The sequence below is a fragment of the Nannospalax galili genome, unplaced genomic scaffold (assembly GCF_000622305.1).
Source record: "Nannospalax galili isolate Female #2095 unplaced genomic scaffold, S.galili_v1.0 scaffold32, whole genome shotgun sequence".
NCBI classification, from domain to species: Eukaryota; Metazoa; Chordata; class Mammalia; order Rodentia; family Spalacidae; genus Nannospalax; species Nannospalax galili.
Genome location: NW_008335297.1, coordinates 3001243 through 3018903, shown reverse-complemented (window position 1 = coordinate 3018903; position 17661 = coordinate 3001243). Strand labels below are relative to the sequence as shown.

The following is a 17661-nucleotide window of genomic DNA, read 5'->3' as shown; positions in this document are numbered from 1 at the left end:
GCCCTCCTCCCCCTCCCCCCTTCTCTTCTGCCCTCCCTTCATTCCACAAGTGTTGCTTCGCTGTCTCCAGCGCACTTGGTGAGCTGGAGAGGTGAAGAGCATCCACCGAGCTAGCGGACCCAGGGTGTTGAGTCCGGGGCGGAGGAGAGGCGGGGATAGAGCGACTCTCCTCTGCTCTCCGCCCCCGCCTCCCCCGGTGGCCCGCAGGACCTGCACTTCGCGCTGGCCCCCGCTCGTCCTCCTTCCCCGCCCGGCCCCGGCGCGCTCCTCCCCGGCCGGCCCCCTTCCGAGCGCCCCGCGCCGCCTCCCTGCATGTGCGGCCCGCGGCGGCTCGCAGCCCCCGGCAGCAGCCTCGGCAGCTTCAGCCGCGCGTCCAGAGGCGGCGGCAGCGGCTCCAGCGGCGGCCGAGCGCTCGAGCCCGGGCTGGGAGACACGATGCGCCGAGTCCTCCGGCTGCTCCTCGGTTGCTTCCTTACCGAGCTGTGCGCCCGCGTGTGCCGGGCGCAGGAGCGAGCTGGGCACGGGCAGCTGGCGCAGCTGGGCGGCGTGGTGGTGCTCACGGGGGGCAACCGCTCCGGAGCTGCCTCCGGAGAGGCCGGCGAGGGCGTCGGGGTCTCGGACGCACCGCCGACTCGGGCGCCCACACCAGACTTCTGTCGGGGCTACTTCGATGTGATGGGCCAGTGGGACCCGCCGTTCAACTGCAGCTCGGGCGACTTCATCTTCTGCTGCGGGACTTGTGGCTTCCGGTTCTGCTGCACATTTAAGAAGCGGCGACTGAACCAGAGCACCTGTACCAACTACGACACGCCGCTCTGGCTCAACACGGGCAAGCCCCCCGCCCGCAAGGATGATCCTCTGCACGACCCCACCAAGGACAAGACCAACCTGATCGTCTACATCATCTGCGGGGTGGTGGCTGTCATGGTGCTGGTGGGCATCTTCACCAAGCTGGGGCTAGAGAAAGCGCACCGGCCCCAAAGGGAACACATGTCCAGGTGGGCTACCTCCCTTTCGCCCTCCCCTCGGGGGGTCACTTTCCTTTCTGTCCTGGCTCCCCAGGTTCCACCAGCCATGGCTTCCTCTATTCCAGTCTCTCCGCTGGGGGATGTCACCTGGGACGCCAACTTTGGTTTAGAACACCGAACAGGGGCGCTGGGCTCAGCACAAGTGTGGTGAACAAGTGTGGAAGGGAGGGGGCTCTCTGTCCCCCTCGCCCACCTGCGGTCCCCTCCCACCAGAGATAGTGGCGGGACTTGAGACACACAGCCCCCATCCTTAAACTCCTGGGTTTGGGGGAGATGATTCATCGCACCCCTCCGATTCCAGATGTTAGTCTCTAGGTAAACAGAGGCAGGCGAACCTGGAAGGGAAGGGGGGCGTGTGTGAGCCCGCGTGCGCGCGTGTGTGATGGAGGGAGGGATGGAAGGGGGAAAGGAGTGAGTACCGCCTGCAACTCGTACACTAGCGAAAATGAGGGAAGGAGGGGGAGAGTGTGCGAGGGGAGGGGGAGAACAAAAGCCTCGCTTGGAGCTCTGGCTTTCCCGGAGCTTGGAGGTCCCTGGATTGGAGCCTGGTCTTCGCCCTGGTCCCTTTCCCCAGTCACCACCTCTACTCTGGAGGCTGCAGTCACCACTGCGCTCTGTGCCCTTTGCCCTGGCTCCCAGGCCCCCTCCATCCTCTAAGTACCCAGATTCTTCAACTTTCGCTTTATTCATATGCAAGTCGCAGCAGATGGGATTTAAATGGGGTTTAATGGAGCTATTTGCCTTTTTGTCCCCTCCCCCCTCCAAAGTGTCAAAATTGATTCGTAGAACTCTGTAACTTTGGAGGCTAAGGACGTAGACTTGAGCCCTGGGCCAGCGGAGAGGCAGGGGTTAGTGTGAGGTCTGGGAGGGAGTGATGCCAGGAGACACCAGGGGTCGGTGGACAGCTAACTGTTCTCTGAGTCGGGCTTTGAAGTCTGTGTGTGCTCCCACCCTCCATCCCCCTGCGCCAGGGGCCTGTGTGCTCGCGTGTGTGTGCACGGGCTCCGTGTACATGCCTTAAAAATCTGAACAATGAGACCCACCAAAAATAGGCAAAGGAACATCACCACCTCACTAGTAATTATTTCCTATTTATATGCAGAGTATCCGATGAGTTTTTCTTTTTCCATAGAGAAGGGATTTGAAGGAAAAGGTGGGGAAGTTCTTACTGGGATTTGGGTTAGTGGCGAGATCTAGGTGAACCTGGCTCAGAAACAAGCTCCCCAGGGATTCAGGAAATCCTGAGGAAAAGGGGTAAGGTTCTGGCCCCGCCCACCTCCTGCAACCCTAAGCTGCCCTGTCACCTGCTCCAGCTTCTGGGTGGGTTGTTTCAGGAAAGTCCATGGGGATGAAGTCTTCAGGTCTGTGTTAAGGTGAGGGTGCTGCAGGTCTGTGACAACAAGTGTCACCTTGTAGGCAACAGTTACTTAGAGGTCAGCTCCCTTGCAGACTAGGTTAATTCCTCCTGAAATCCTGAAATCACCCCCCCAACCCATTTCTTTGTTAAATTCTCTTACAGACTTCTACGTGGTTGTTGGTGGGGAGGGAGGTGGGATGAGAAGAACCACCTTTTGTAGGTCTGTGGGAGAAACTGATGCCACAGCTTTAAGCACTCTTGGATCTGGGAATCCTGGTCAAACCACCTGTCCAGTACTTGGGACCCCAGCAGGAAATCCACTGCTGGGTCCTACCCCCCCTCCCAGCTCTTTTTGGGGGTAATGACTCCAGTTCTGCAGAAACCACGAAAGGTCCGTTTGGAGCCAACATCTAGGGGTACTCAGTCTTGGGGTAGCAGTGCCTCAACACAGGCTTTCCCTGTAAACATTTGGGAATTTTAAATACCTTGGAAAGGGAGAGGTGTTGATTATTTTACTGGCAGCCTCTAAGGTATGATTTTCAACCCTGCTAAAGTCTGAGATCATCTTTAAAAAAAAAAAAAAGATCCTGTCACCAGGGGCCCTGTCCTTGGCCCTTGTCTATTTAAATTAGAATATGGAATGGGACCCAAGTGCTAGCCCACTAGAAAAGCTCTGCAGGTGATTCTAATGCCCAGCCAATCACTGTAGAGGGAAAGAATGAACACCTGCTGAGCACAGGGCTGGGCTAAGCACTGCACCTGGTGTATGTGGTATGTACCTGTCTGTGTGTCTCTGTGTGTGTCCTTCTCTCTCTCTCTGTGTAAAAACTCAATTCTCACAGCTACCCTATGAGACAAGTGCTATTTTAACTCCCCATTTATATAGGAGAAAATCATGGCACAGTGAAGGTCTCTGTGCTCAAAGACACAAAACTGAAATTTGCAATTTCTTGTCAGACCGACTCCAACTCATACCCAGATCAGATGTTTTCAGGTCCAGCCTTAGAATCTGAGGCACTTCCCGAGATGAAGATTTGTCAATTCTATCTGCAGAGATTCAGAATCAGTAGGTTTGGAGTGGGCCCTAGACATCTTCTTTTTGACACTTTCCTTAAATGACTGACATGAAGTGGGTACTTTGGGAGGAAAACATTGGTGTTGGGTTTGGGAATATTTCACAGAGGTAGGAGGTGGCTAGTTAATCCAAGACAAAAGGGGGCTGCCAGGGTGACTCCTATTTGCATTCTGTAGCTTGTTTTCTCCACTTGTATAACCTTCTTGTGGTACTTGGGCCGCCCCAGGTACCCTCCAAATGCATCGCAAGCCACTTATGTACTTTATCATTCAGAGCCCTGGTATAACAACTGGCTCATTAGCTTTTGCCTATAGTGCTAAGAAGGGATCATTTGGTGGAGGCCAGTGCACCAAGCTTAGTAGCAAAGAGGTTGTTCTGAGGCAAAGCAGTTTCCCAGTGAAATTAACCTGCCAACCACAGCCTCTTAATTTTTGTCAAGAGCTATACAGGGACAGGACACAGAGATGAGTGTTGTTCTCATTTTGTCTTGGAAGCACCTTGCCAAGGACACCGAGCTGTGCCCCTCCACACACTTTGCCTGGTGACCAGGAAGCTTGTGTTTTCCAGTGGAGGTATGGAAAACATGCATGTCAGAGTGCAGGCTTGGAGTCCTCAGCATATGGCCTGCTTCCTTCTGGGCAGATACGGGCTGAGAAAAGGACAGCTAGCAGAAGTGGAAAGAATGCATGCCATCTTGTAAGGACTATACAAGTGCAGGAGCTGGGAAATGACTCAGAGGTAAGAACATTTGCTATGCAAGCATGAGGACCTCAGTTCAGATCCCCAGCACCCAAGTAAAAGGCCAGACACTGTGGTACGTGTCTGTAACCCCAGTGCTGGGGGATGGAAACAGGTAGCTCCCAGGGGCTCACTGGCCAGCCAGTGATGTCAAAATACCTGATGTCAAAATGTAAGGTGGGGAGAGAGATAAGGGAGGATATGCCAACATTGACCGTTAGCTTCTACATGCCTCATGCACGGGAAAACGCACCCCTCTCCTTTACATGGATGCATACCACACACACACACACACACACACACACACACACACAAACATACACACACACACACAGACACACACACACCTGTGACAGCAGCCACAGGCAACCTCTATTTATTAGAAGTAATTGCAAGTGCTACCTTTGGCCATCAAGCCACCCAGATGGATTTTGTTTTATTTGCAAGGTGTTAGTATTTATGTATTTTATTTTTATTTATTTTTAGCTTTTAATTATGTGTCTATATGTGTGTAAGAGAGAGAAAGAGAAAGAGAGTTGGTATGTGTATGTGAGTGATTTTAAAAGCTTTCAGTGTATTTTGTTTTGGAGACAGGGTCTCACTATGTAGCCCAGGCTAGCTTCCACCACAGCTTCTCAAGGGCTGGGGTTTATAGGTATGTGGCAAAGTTTTTACTGTGACAAAGTTAAACACAAAAACATGAAAGCTAATAAAATAAATTTCAGGACATCTTCTGGATCAGGGTCCATCATCCTGGGTACTGTTGATGCTTGGGCTGGACAATAATCCTTTGTGTTGGGAACTGTCTTGCACATTGTAGGATATTTGGCAGCATCCCTGACTTCTTCCCACTAGATACACAGTAGATGGAACATCCTCACATCTTCCTTGACAGTAGAAAATGTCCCTAACGCCCCCCCCAGAACCACTAATAGAAATTAAACTAGTTTTACTATTTTGTCAAATTTGCTTCATTGTTCTTATGTTCAGATTCTTTTGTCTCCCGTCCCTCCATCCATTCCTTCTCTCTCCCTCTTGTCTTCATTGGTTCCTCTCCTTCTCCCCCTTCCTTTATTCTGTCCCTCTTTTAAAACCCTCCTTCCCTATCTTCCTTCCTTCCTTTCCTCCCTTCCCTTCTGTCCCCCGTCCCCCAGCTGAACCATTTGAAACTAAGTTGCAGACACAGCATTCCTTCCTTCAGCACCTGCAGTGCAGGTCTCCTACGAACAAAAATATTCTCCATTTTCTCCAATACAATACAATTCTAACATCATAACCGAGAGAGAGAGAGAGAGAGAGAGAGAGAGAGAGAGAGAGAACAAAAATTCCACGCTATCTTCAGCTGTCAAAGCATATTAAACTCTCCTCGTCATACCCAGAATGTCCTTCAGAGCTTGGCTTTTCACGTCTGAATCTGGTCAAGGGGCATTGTATTTGACTGTGAAATCTCTTTAACTTCTAATATGTGTGGCATTTTAAAACTAACATCAGGTCAGTTTTCAGCATTTAAAAACTGGGAAATTTCTCAGAGAACTCCAATTTGTAGTTCCTCTTGCAGATTCCATAGGTCTAGTGACAGTGCATCTGCATTTTTGACATAGCAGCTATTGGTTGTGTCTGGATAGTAGCTGTCCCTTTCAGGTAGCTCTTGAGTTTATCTTAGTCACCCTCTTAATTCACTCACTTATGTCACCTGTAGACCCTAGAGAGCCAGCAGGCTGTTCTGAATGGCACAGGCTCCCATTAGACCCGGCTAAGTCGCTTAATAACTGTGTGACCTTGGGAAGATTGCTACACCTGATCTGGTTCTTATCTGCAGGTTGAGAATTCACTGAGGACTGAACTTGGAAAGTGATTAACACAAAACATGTCTGTAGCCACTGCCCACCATCCTTCTTATTGCCATTTCTCCACCTTATCTACTGGAGGGGATAATGTTGTAGTGTGGATCTTAGTGCCCAGCCTGTGCTCTGTGGCAGTGGCTGCCTCTCCAAACCTCTCTGGACTTGCATTGCTAAGCAAGAGGAGCTGGCAGGCTGTGATCAGGAAGGATGGTGTGTATGTGGCTAGATGAAATGCACTACAAAATGCTGTCTGGGGATGTCGAAGAACCCTTGCTAGATTTGCAATTTTGCCATAAGCTTATGTGTAAATTCTCATTTAATTTCACACCCCTCCCCCATGAAGTAGCTTATATGACAGTCTGCCATTTACGGAGGCACAGATTGCTTTCCAAGAGGATGAACAAGCTCCTGGTGAGTTGGAAGAGTCTGGCTTTAGACCCAGACAGTCAGAGGCAGGGCCAGGTCCATGACTGCTAGCTGCCCTGACCTGGAGTACAAACCTGCAGAACCTCTGGTCTTCTCAGATCCCAGAGAAACGCTTGATACCCCATAAACAACACTATGTACCACGACCTGTTCTAGGAGCCTCTGTGAGATTAAGGCCAGGAAATGTTTTATGTACCTGCCCCTGTCAAGGCCAGACCTCTTGGTGGAAGCATTGGGGAGAAACGACCTTGAGGGCAGAAACACATGTTTGAAGCCAGTAGGCAACATATATCGTTATTTTTCCCACCTTCAAACAGAATAAAAAAATCTAAGCAAGAAAAAATTCCAAGTGGAAAATGACATAGCAGAGTGATCTGTGTGATTTTCAAGTATGCTTTAGAAAGAGCTGGTGTACTTTGTAAAGAGATGACATCAAGTGACAAATGCCCCTCCTCCTTTGGCCTTTCCTGTAGCCTTCCACCTTCCCTCCCACCTGCCAGTTTTTCTGCACATCCATGTTTATCTCATGGCTTTAATCAGCTCCCCAAGCTGGAGAAGCCCACATGTATATGCATTTGCTGTTGGCCATTGGCAGTCTCCTTTTTTCTTGCAGGATATGTTTGCTCCTCTTTAGGGACTGAATCCTTGCATTTCACAAATCATCTTTATTGAGGCATAATTTACACACTCAAATGTATATGTTTTGAGTATAGAGTTTGATGAGCTTTGATAAATTGTTTGCACTGGTGTAAACAACACTCTAGACATTTCGGTTATGCCCACTGACCTTGCTTTCTGAATAATGAAAAAAGCTTCCTGTGCAAGAGATGAGGCTTAGGAATCTTATTAATGTATTTAGAACACAGGACATAGATTGAGTATGCTCAGTTGATAGACCTAGTATGCATAAAGTTCTGGGTTTGAGCCCCTGCACCACATAAACCAGGCATGGTGGTAGAGGCCTGTACCAGCTCTAGGCATTGACAGGCAAATCAGGAGTTCAAGCTCATTCTTAGATACAGAGGGAATTTGAGGCCAGCCTGGAATACATGAGATCCTGTCTCAAATCAAAACAACCAAAACCAAACAAGCAAAGACCAACAAACCAACAAAACAAAAACCCCTTTAGGACATAGTTTGAACATTAGGCCCCCTAGAGGCTTTTAGCCAAGATCCGGGATTTGACTCTCTGGAAATACTGGCATCTTACATTTGCTTGCTGTAGTTGGAAAGAGAAGTAGAATAATGTTTGCTTTCTATCCCTTAGGCAAGCCATGCTCATCCCCATCTTGGAGCTGTTGCATTGGCTCGAATCCTCTTCCATTAGATTTCAGGTCTCAGTTGTAGTCTCACCTTCTCCAGGTAGTCATCTCTGACCTCTTATACTTAACCTCCTCCCACCCAGATACACCCCAGCTCAGTACTCAGTGTTACTTACTTCCTTTTGTGGTATGGTCTAAAAGTAAGTTACTTTTTTATTGGTTGATTGGTTTATTATTTGTTTCTTTCCATTTCCATTTACAGTAAGGAATGCAGGGACAATCCCTCCACAGCTGCGCTCTGAGTACCTAATACAGAGTCCTGACATCTTGGTTTACATGGTGTAAACCATCCTCATCAACCCATCCGCCCATCATCCATCAATCTACCCATCATCCATTCATCCATTCATCATCCACCCATCCATTCATCCACCCATCATCCATCTAAAAGATGCATATTGAATACCTACTTGATACCCAACACTGATCTGGAAGCTATGAAAGATCAGTGACAGATACAGTTCTTGCCCTTACAGTGACCAAAGTCAAATATTGGAGGGACGGCTGACACACAAAGAAATACACAAGAAAAGTGACAATAAATTGAATCTTATAAATCTGTTAATATTTAATAATTTTTAACTTCAAAAAGTGAAAAAATGCTGGGTGTGGTGGCACATGCTTTTAATCCCAGAATTTGGGAGTCAGAGGCAGGCAGATCTCTCTGAGTTCAAGGCCAGCCTGGTCTACATAGTGAGTTCCAGGCCAGCTGGGGCTACAGGGAGACCCTGTAAAAAAAAAAAAAAAAAAAAAAAAAAAAAAAAAAAAAAAAAGAAAAAGTGAAAATATGTGGACATAGTTGTTCTGAACTGGGTTATAGGGAGACAAAGGAATCAGTCTAGCTGCTCCAGTGAGAGACCAGAATAAGGATGGTCTCTTCAGCAAAATGGAAACAATATATCAAGAGCTTTTTTTTTTTTTTTTTAATAAGGAGTTGGCAAGTCCCAAATCTGCCAAATTGCTATCTCAGGTTAAGCCTGGAGGCTTATAGAGGGGATGCTACAGAATGAAGAAGGGTCAGTGTTCAAGTTCCAAAGCCATTCAGTAACAGAATTCTGTTTTTAGAGGAAAGGTCAATCTTTCATTCAGACCTTCAAGTGATTGGAGAACTCTACCTTACTCAGTTTACAAATTTAATTTTAATCTCATCCAAGGACACCCTGTGAGAAATACCCAGAATAATGTCTCATCAAATATCTGGGCATAACCCGACCAGAGTAATGTAATGGTCACTTTAATACCTTGATGCTCATTGGCTGGTTTGTGGACCAGCAGCATTGACATCACTTGGAAACTTGAGCTGAATCTCAGGCCCCACCTCAGTACTGAATCAGAATCTACATTTTAACAATATTCTCAGGTAAGCCAGAAGTATATTGAAGTCAAGCAAAGACCCAAACTGTGAGCCACAAACAAAGTCCTTAGTTGTTGTTTTGCTTTGTGATGATAGTTGGTTCTTTCCACTGCCTAATTCATTACATGCATTGACACATCCCTAGTTAAAAAAAGTTTTTTAGTATGCGCCCCAATACATGCTTGTTTTGATAGTTAGTATATGCAAGGACCCCTGAAAGATGTGAGGTGCATTATAAGATACATATGAACAAAGGTTTTAAGCTGTGTGGAAGGTAAGGAATGAACATTATTTTAAAATCTGTAGTTATTTGTGGTGACTTCCATGTACGCTGTTCTAGTTTGTTTCTTCATTGCTGTGACAAAACACTGACCAATACCAACTTGGGGAGGAAAGGGTTTATTTAGCTTACATCTCCTGGGTCACAGTTCATCACTGAGGGAATCCAAGGTAGGAACTCGACAGGAACCTGGAGGCAGGAGCTGAAGCACAGGCAACTGAGGAACGCTGCTTATTGGTTTGTTCCCCTGGCCCATGCTTAACCTGCTTTCTTATACAACAGAGGCCCACCTACCCAGGGGTGGCACCACCCATGGTGGTCTGGGCCATCCCACATCACTCAATACACAAGAAGATGCCCCACAGACATGGCCACAGGCCAGTGCAATGGAGGCAATTCACCAACTGAGCCTCCTACTACCTAGGTGCGTCAGATTGACAACTAAAGGTATCCAGCACATACCCTGAAGGTAACATTCCTTATGAATAATTAAGTCCACATTTTAAATGCTCTTCAGGAGAGTTCAGATGATTTTGGGCTGATTTTGTTTGGATCTGAAAGGACTAGCCCTGTCCTGTTCTCTCTCTCTCTGTTCCCCCCTCTCCCCCTTCCCTCTCCTCTCCTCTCCCCTCTCTCCTCTCTTTCTCCTTACCCATTACCTTCTTTTCCCTCCCTCCCTTCATCTTACAATCGCCCTCCATTCCCTTTCTCCCTCTCTGGTTTTTATCTCTCCCTTCTCCCTGTTCTCTTTCTCTCCAGGGTCATTATGTATTCCAAGATGGCCTTGAGCTCCATAGCTATGTAGTCTGGAGTGTCCTCAAACTCAGCGTGTTCCGGCCTCAGCCTCCCCATTGCTTGGAGTACAGGTGTGCACCACCACACTGAGCTGACCTGTGCTGTGTTCCTGTGCTTATATTACCAGCACTGTCTTCAGATTGTGGTTTTGTATAGGAAGGATATTCTTTAAGCCACATGCCTGCCTTGTGATAATTAGCATGATCAAAAGTATATAGTTGAATGTGTACCTCCTCTTTGGGGCGCATATAACTGCAGTGCAGTAAGGGGTCTAATAAGGGTGCCTCTGACAGTCATCTTCCTTGCTCCTCAGTCCTGATTCCTGCCATTCTGTATCATCTGATGTAGTTTTCCAAGTGCAGACAGCAGTGACAACACACAGAATTGGTTTCTGGTTTTTAGTGCCTAAAGGCCAGACATTGACATACTGACATCTCCTTTTTCCATACTAGAGCACTTCATGCGGTCCTTGAGCTTGCCTACCATGCCTTGGATGCTCCTCCTCCAGCACATGGAGTTCTCTGGGTCTTCTTGTTTGTACTGCAGACTCTGAGAATGGCAGCCCTGGGAGAAAGGGATCCTGGGGCTTGGAGGCTAGAATATTATAATTCCTAGTACCCAGAAGCAGCCCAGAGATCTGTGGGTGGCAGTGCCCACCATGTTCAAGGTCGCCACCCCACCCAATTCTTGACTTGCTTAGCATCTGGAAAGCTTGAATATTTTGGTGTTTTGGGGGGAGACCTCTTGGGGAATCTGATGAAAGCTATGTTTTTTTTGCTCGAGAAAAACGCACAAACAAATTTTCCATTCAATTACAGAGGAATTCAGCGCTCCTTTGAAGCTCAGGATGAAGAACCTGTTTAGAAGTGAAAAAGGCAAGTTAGGTTTGCAAGGCCCCTGTCCTCTGTCTCAGAACTCCCATTCCCTGAAGCCCTTCTGAGTTTCTGGACTATGTCTATTGTACAGAGGTAGGAAGGAGCCTGAACTTTAATTCCAAAGACATTCAAGAGTATGCCTCCACTCAAGCCTTCAGCAGTGAGCAGGGCTCACACGGGCAGTTCTTCACTCTGTAAAACGGGTCACGACCATTCACACTTTGCAGTGTTCCCCTCTCTGTTTGCCCCTTCCAGCTTTGTTTCCCTTCTTGCTTATTCTTCAAATATCTGACCTCTTTCCTGCCTCAGAGACTGCACTTTTCTGTGTGCTCTGCTTGATGTGCTCTTTCCATCTCCTCATGTGTACAAGTCAGCTTTCTGCTCCTGTAACAAACGCCAGAGCTATACAACTTATAAAGAGAAACGGTTTATTTTGGCTTACAGCTTTGGAGGTTTCGATCCCTGGTGGGTTGACCTTTGTGGTGAGGCAGCATGCCTTGGCAGAAGCATGTGGTGGAGCAAAAGTGTTCTCAGCATGGCCAGAGAAGCAAAAAGAGAGAAAGAGGAAGAGGCCAGAGTCCACAGTCCCCTTTGATGGCATGCCCTCAGTGACTAGAAGACCTGCAACTCTTCCTGCCTTTTAAAGCCCCCACTATGGGCCATCGAGTGAAGCTAGAGACAGAACCTTTAACTTGGATCTTTGAGGGACAGTCCAGATCCAAGCTATATCAAGTCTTACTTCTTTTATAAAGTGTGACTAGAAGACCTGCAACTCTTCCTGCCTTTTAAAGCCCCCACTATGGGCCATCGAGTGAAGCTAGAGACAGAACCTTTAACTTGGATCTTTGAGGGACAGTCCAGATCCAAGCTATATCAAGTCTTACTTCTTTTATAAAGTTCTCTCTCTCTCTCTCTCTCTCTCTCTCTCTCTCTCTCTCTCATTAAAGAACATATATAGTTCAGTAATTTGTATTCTATTCCCAACATGGTGCAATGAGCACCACCACCAATTTACTTCAGGCCACTAATTCTAATGATGCATTATTACCCTTAAAACAATCTCCTGTATCAGTCAATCCTCTCTCTCTCCCACCCTCAGCCTCTGGCAACTTGAATCCACTTTCTCTCTTTATGGATTTGTCTATTCTGGACATTTGTTATAAACAGAATCATATAACCCAGAGCTTTGTGTGTCTGCCTTCTTGCACTGGTCAAAATGTTTTCAAGTTTCATTCATGTTGCAGCTGTTACCAGGGCTCCATTTCTCTTTATGGCTGAGTAATATTCCATTTCATAACACACATTCTGATATCTACTCATCAGCTGATGAAAACTGGAATGGTTTCTACTTTTTGGCTGTTGTGGAAAATGATGTTGTGGTGCCCAGCTCTATTGGCTGAAATGTTCTTTGTTTAAGTATGTTGATTGCAGCTCTTGCTTATTTTTATTTAACATATTTATTTTTATTCTCTCCCATAGAGTGTAAGCTGCAGGAAGGCCAAGACCTCGTTCAGCTTGTGCAGTGCTATATTCCCAGGGCCTCGTGTCGTGCATGGCACTTTGTAGACAATAAACATCTGTTGAATGAACAAATGTGTGAGAACTGTTGTTATTCTCCTCTCTCAGTAGATTCTGTCTTCTCCTCTGATTCATGCAGGCCTCTGGCTCTGCTGCCCTGGGTCTCTCTCTTTTCAGAGATTTCTTTGCAGCTGTGGTTTTTTTATCACATCCTATCACTGAATCATGATCCAACATTACCTCATGTGGGTTCTCTAGTGCCCTAGAACATACTCAGTTGAGTTTGAGTGTAAGGCAGACACACACAAGAGGGCCTGTGAAGATACCTTCCATGCATCCCAGTTCTGGTGCTTCTGACCCTCTGGATCTGGATGGATCTAGAACATCTCTTCAAGTTCCCAGGTTCTGTGAGCATCACTGCTGTTGTGGAGTCAGTCTCAGCAGATAGACTTGGACTGTTGAGATCACGGGAGTCCAAATGGGCCTCCCCAAACAGTTCCTATCCTTTTTCTGTCTCCTCTAATGTGAATCCTGAGGGTCTGGTTGACTGGGAGCAGATGGTGTATTCCCTAAAACAGGTAATTCAGCTCATGGGTCTGTACCCCTCCTTGGTCCAAGAGGAGGGTAATGAGATGATATCCATTGCAGAGTTGGTCTCTGGAGCCAGGGGCTTGATACCAGTTGGGTGTTCATAATTATGGAGATGAGAACCAGAGTTGAGAGTCTGCTGGCTTGTCGCAGAACACTTGCATGTTTGTAGCTAGCATCTAGTCAAGTTGGTTGGTTCCTATACTTGCTAGGGTTGCACACAAAGGCAGTCATTTCTACAGGACTGAAGAGGGTGGTACACCACGCCATGGTTTCAAGGGTTAAAATCAACTGCCCTAACACTGTACCTGGCTCCCATGCCACATGAGCAAAGAGAGATACAGAATGAGGCTCAAAACATCTCATATGTACAGGGAGGAATGCATAGAAACAATGCTTATAGTATTACATACATTTTAAGGATTTTTGCGTATCTCTCTAAATACACACATCATGGAGGATAAATAAGAGGGGAGATGTACTAGTAGGTCTGACCTTGGGGTGTGATATCTGTGTGACAGTTGTCTTTGCTGTGCTCAACTGAACTGTTCTCCTAAGCTCACATATCATCATGATGATAGTTGACATCAGACAAATTGTGTTTCCATCCTCTTAAAAAGAGAAAAAGCTAGATAGGTAAAAAGATAAGATTTGTTGAAATCCCTGCTCTACACATGGGATGTGTGACCTTGAGCAGTTTAACTCACCACTCTGAACATTTGTTTGCTTTTCAAAAAGGAGTAACAATCCTCATAAGCCCACAAAGAGTTCTGTGTTCTTTTGCTTAGGTAAGGCATGCGGTGGGGTTAGCATAATGATTGCCTTATGGTAAGTACCCAGTAAATGTTAGCTATTGTTACTAATATTGGGTCATTGCTAAGCATGAAGTGTTGGCATCTGTGTTAGACATAAAGAGAGAACTCAGCCTCTGGGGTGGAGACACACTGCATGGATTCATCATCTAACTCCCTCAGTGGGAGGTAGATGATGTCAGTAACTGGCATGTAAAGTGACTATGTAACCTCTGATCACAGTGACTTCATTTATGGCTTCTGTGTTTTTCTCTGTCCCACCCCTAGCCAGAATGGGGCTTTCTGGAGGGAACGGCCTTGTCTTTTGTCCAGTGAGGCAGTGCTTAGCACATGGCAGCTATATACTGTTGTGTTCTGAATGAACAGAGTTCAATTCTTTCTTCTTCCAGAGCCCTTGCTGATGTCATGAGGCCACAGGGCCACTGCAACATGGACCACATGGAGAGAGACCTCAATATTGTCGTCCATGTACAGCATTATGAGAACATGGACACGAGAACCCCCATAAATAATCTCCGTAAGTATGGGTGCGTGGGCCACTTCTGGTCTGTGAGGTGACCAGGCAGCTGTCACATGGCCAGCCGGTATGCATCTGGGTTCTGGGTCATTGAAGAGCATCTCCATGAATTAGTCAGAAAGTTCATCGGTTTAGTGTGATGCTGGGTTTTGCACCTCAGGCTTTTGCTTGGTTGTCCTCTCTGCTTAAGTATGATCCGTTTGGTCATTTCTTCAGTAGTAGACAATTTAATTGGTTCATTGAAGTTGATCTATTAACTACTGGCCTTCTTGGTCTGATCTCATGTTGGGTACTTAGCCAATGGGTTGTTTGGTTGATTTAATGTAGGTTGTTAATCTGATATCTCATAATCCATCTCATTGGTTCATATTGATTGGGTCATATCTTAGCTATCAGTTTATCTTGACCAGGTTATCGGTTAGCCAATGATACATTCCTTTACTCATATGTTTTCTGAGGTTGACCAGATGTTACTTTTATGTTGTCTGCTGCATTCAGTGAGCAAATACCAGTTCTGAAGAATGACATTTATTTAAAGAAAAGACTAACTTCACAGAAATGACCTGTAAACTACTTGGTGTGAGGTAGGCAGGTGTTGAGTCCTGGTCCCACTGGCTTGGGTGAATATACATAATTCAACAACAGCAAATTCAGTTTTCCTTGTTCTTCCAAGAAAAAAAAAGAGAAGTTGCTTTTATCATTGTGTTTGGTACATGTGTTAGCACAAGTTTTCTTTCCTTCCAAAGATCTGTATAGACAGCGTACCGAGCAGGTTCTCTGACTAGTGGGAGTCGAAGAACAATACAGTTGTTTGTTTTTTACAATTGCACACGTCTATGGTAGTCATTCCTAGAAATTATGTTTTCTGATCACCCCACCATTAAAGCAATATGGAGGGGGTGGTTGAAAGTAACAGAGCCAGGCAGTTTGAAGGATGCATTAAGCTGTGACTGGAGATTACTGAAGACAGCAACCATTTTTTGGTATCAAGCGCTTTCCTAACCTAGGCATTCTTTGCTGATGCTCACCTACAGGCAGCAAGGGTGTATTATTTGCTGACTCACAGTTCTGGAAAATTTTTATGATCCATGGCTAGAGGAAGCAGTGTGTGTGTGTGTGTGTGTGTGTGTGTGTGTGTGTGTGGTGGGGGGAGGTTGACATAGGCGACATGAATTCTCTGATTCTATATGATGATAATTATTAATGGTTTTGGAAATTCTTGCAGGGTGTTAGCAAAGTTAATATTTGACATGGTTTAGATCACTCAATGGGATGCTTTCTATATTAAATAATTTCATATTACTTATCTGTGAATTGCATCATGATATGGCATTAGAAATAGCCATATTGCAGAGCAAAACACACCAGAAATTGAAGGCTTTATGTCCAAATCCTATGGCCCCCCAAAGATATGATAGACAGTGGCTACTTTGATATAGCTGTTGCTTGTTTAGTTCTGGTTCTGATGGAAATGACAATGTGTCCTTTCAGATTCCACTGGGAACAGGCCCAACCTTCAGTATGTAGGTTCCAGATGCCATAAGTGAATGAAAGTGATCAAAGCAGAGAAACTGAAATGGTGTTAAGTCCCTGGTTACAAGAAGCGATGGTTGTCAGGGCTTTGTTTGAAGTCTCCGTCTTTGGTACGGTATGGAATTACACTGAAGTGGAATCAAATTCACTGAAGCTGTTCACTGAGCAACAGACTCACCCAACTTTCATTATTGCACCAGGCAAAAGGTCAGGGAAGGGATGATAATGAAACGTTGCTTAAATAAAAGACTTTTGTTTAAAGTTGTACTGAAAATAAATTACTGCACAGAGATGGATGTTCAATACTGAGTAACTCGGGAGTCTGGGTGAGGCGCCACTCTGCTTGCTGTCTTCTATGGATCTGTATTTCTACCTCAGTAATTGATTTTTTTTAAGCATTGGGGATGAGACCCAGGGCCTTCTACTTGGTCAGAAAAGCACTGCACCACTGAATCATACCACCAGCCCTCTTTTTACTTTTAATTTTGGGAACAGGGTCTCACTAAGTTGCCCAGGCTGCACTGGAACTCACTTTGTAACCCAAGATCACCATGAACTCTGGATCCTCCTCTCAGTCTCTCAAACAGTTGGAGTTACAGGCCTGTACTATCACAATATCTGGCTTAATTATCTTTTACATCAAGGGAGAAAGTATCTTGCCATAGTCAAATGGTTAAGACTGTAGGAAGACATTCCTGGTAAACCCTAGGGCAAAATTCCAGGAATGATCTCACACACAGTGTGTTCTTACATGAATTGCTACACACATTAATTTCATGTAGTTCTGAGAGGTCTACCCAGTCCTTTTCTCCTTGCATTCTTGAGAACAGTAAGAAGCATATGATGTTTAATTTGTAATAGAAAGATAAACATATGCAAAATCAATATACCAATAGTAGTTAACAGTAATAATAGGTTTCTGTAACGGATTATTTTCTTTAATTGATTTATAGGAACTGTTTATATATTATGGTCACATAAAGTGTATGTGCTCGGCCAGGTGTGGTGGCATACGCCTTTAATCCCAGCACTTGGTAGGCAGAGGCAGGCGGATCTCTGAGTTCAAGGCCAGCCTGGTCTACATAGTGAATTCCAGGACAGCTGGGGCTACAGGGAGACACTGTCTCAAAAAGACCAAAAAAAAAATGTGTATGCTCAAAAGATAGAAAGATCTTGGGAGTTCATTGAGAGGCTAGGACTACATGATAGATATCAGGTAGTTATTAGGAAGTTAATAAGCCCAGCAATCACCAGAGCCCCTTTTGGCAGATAGAGAAGCAGGTTAAGGATCTAGTCTGAAAAGTGGAAACTATGTCAGCCCTTTGTAAAATTAAAACAAACCTAATTGAATAAAAAAACTATTTTGGTGACATTATGGGAGCTACGGAGACTTACCACTGCAAAATGAAAAGAAAGATGCATTCGTGGTACACCAAGAAGTTAGCATAGTTCTATTCGAAGTCAGTTTGTACTACATATTCAAGTTGCCAGGAGGACTTGGGGATTAAATAGTCTAGTAGTAATCTATATCTTTAACTCTTTGTCTTCTTTTTCCAACTCCCCTTCCCCTTCCTTCCTTTTCTGTCTCCCTCCCTCCCT

The 17661-nt window shown here is 45.8% G+C and overlaps 1 protein-coding gene across 2 annotated transcripts in view; it reads left to right on the top strand.

The window, feature by feature from the left end:
- Positions 1-435: 435 nt before the first annotated feature.
- Shisa9 (shisa family member 9) overlaps positions 436-17661 on the top strand; it is a 317404-nt gene continuing 300178 nt past the window's right edge. For both annotated transcript variants that reach the window (XM_008829907.2, XM_008829906.2), the window contains exons 1-2: positions 436-998; positions 14402-14529. In XM_008829907.2, the coding sequence (XP_008828129.1) occupies positions 436-998; positions 14402-14529 (691 nt within the window). The remainder of the gene's footprint in view (positions 999-14401; positions 14530-17661) is intronic.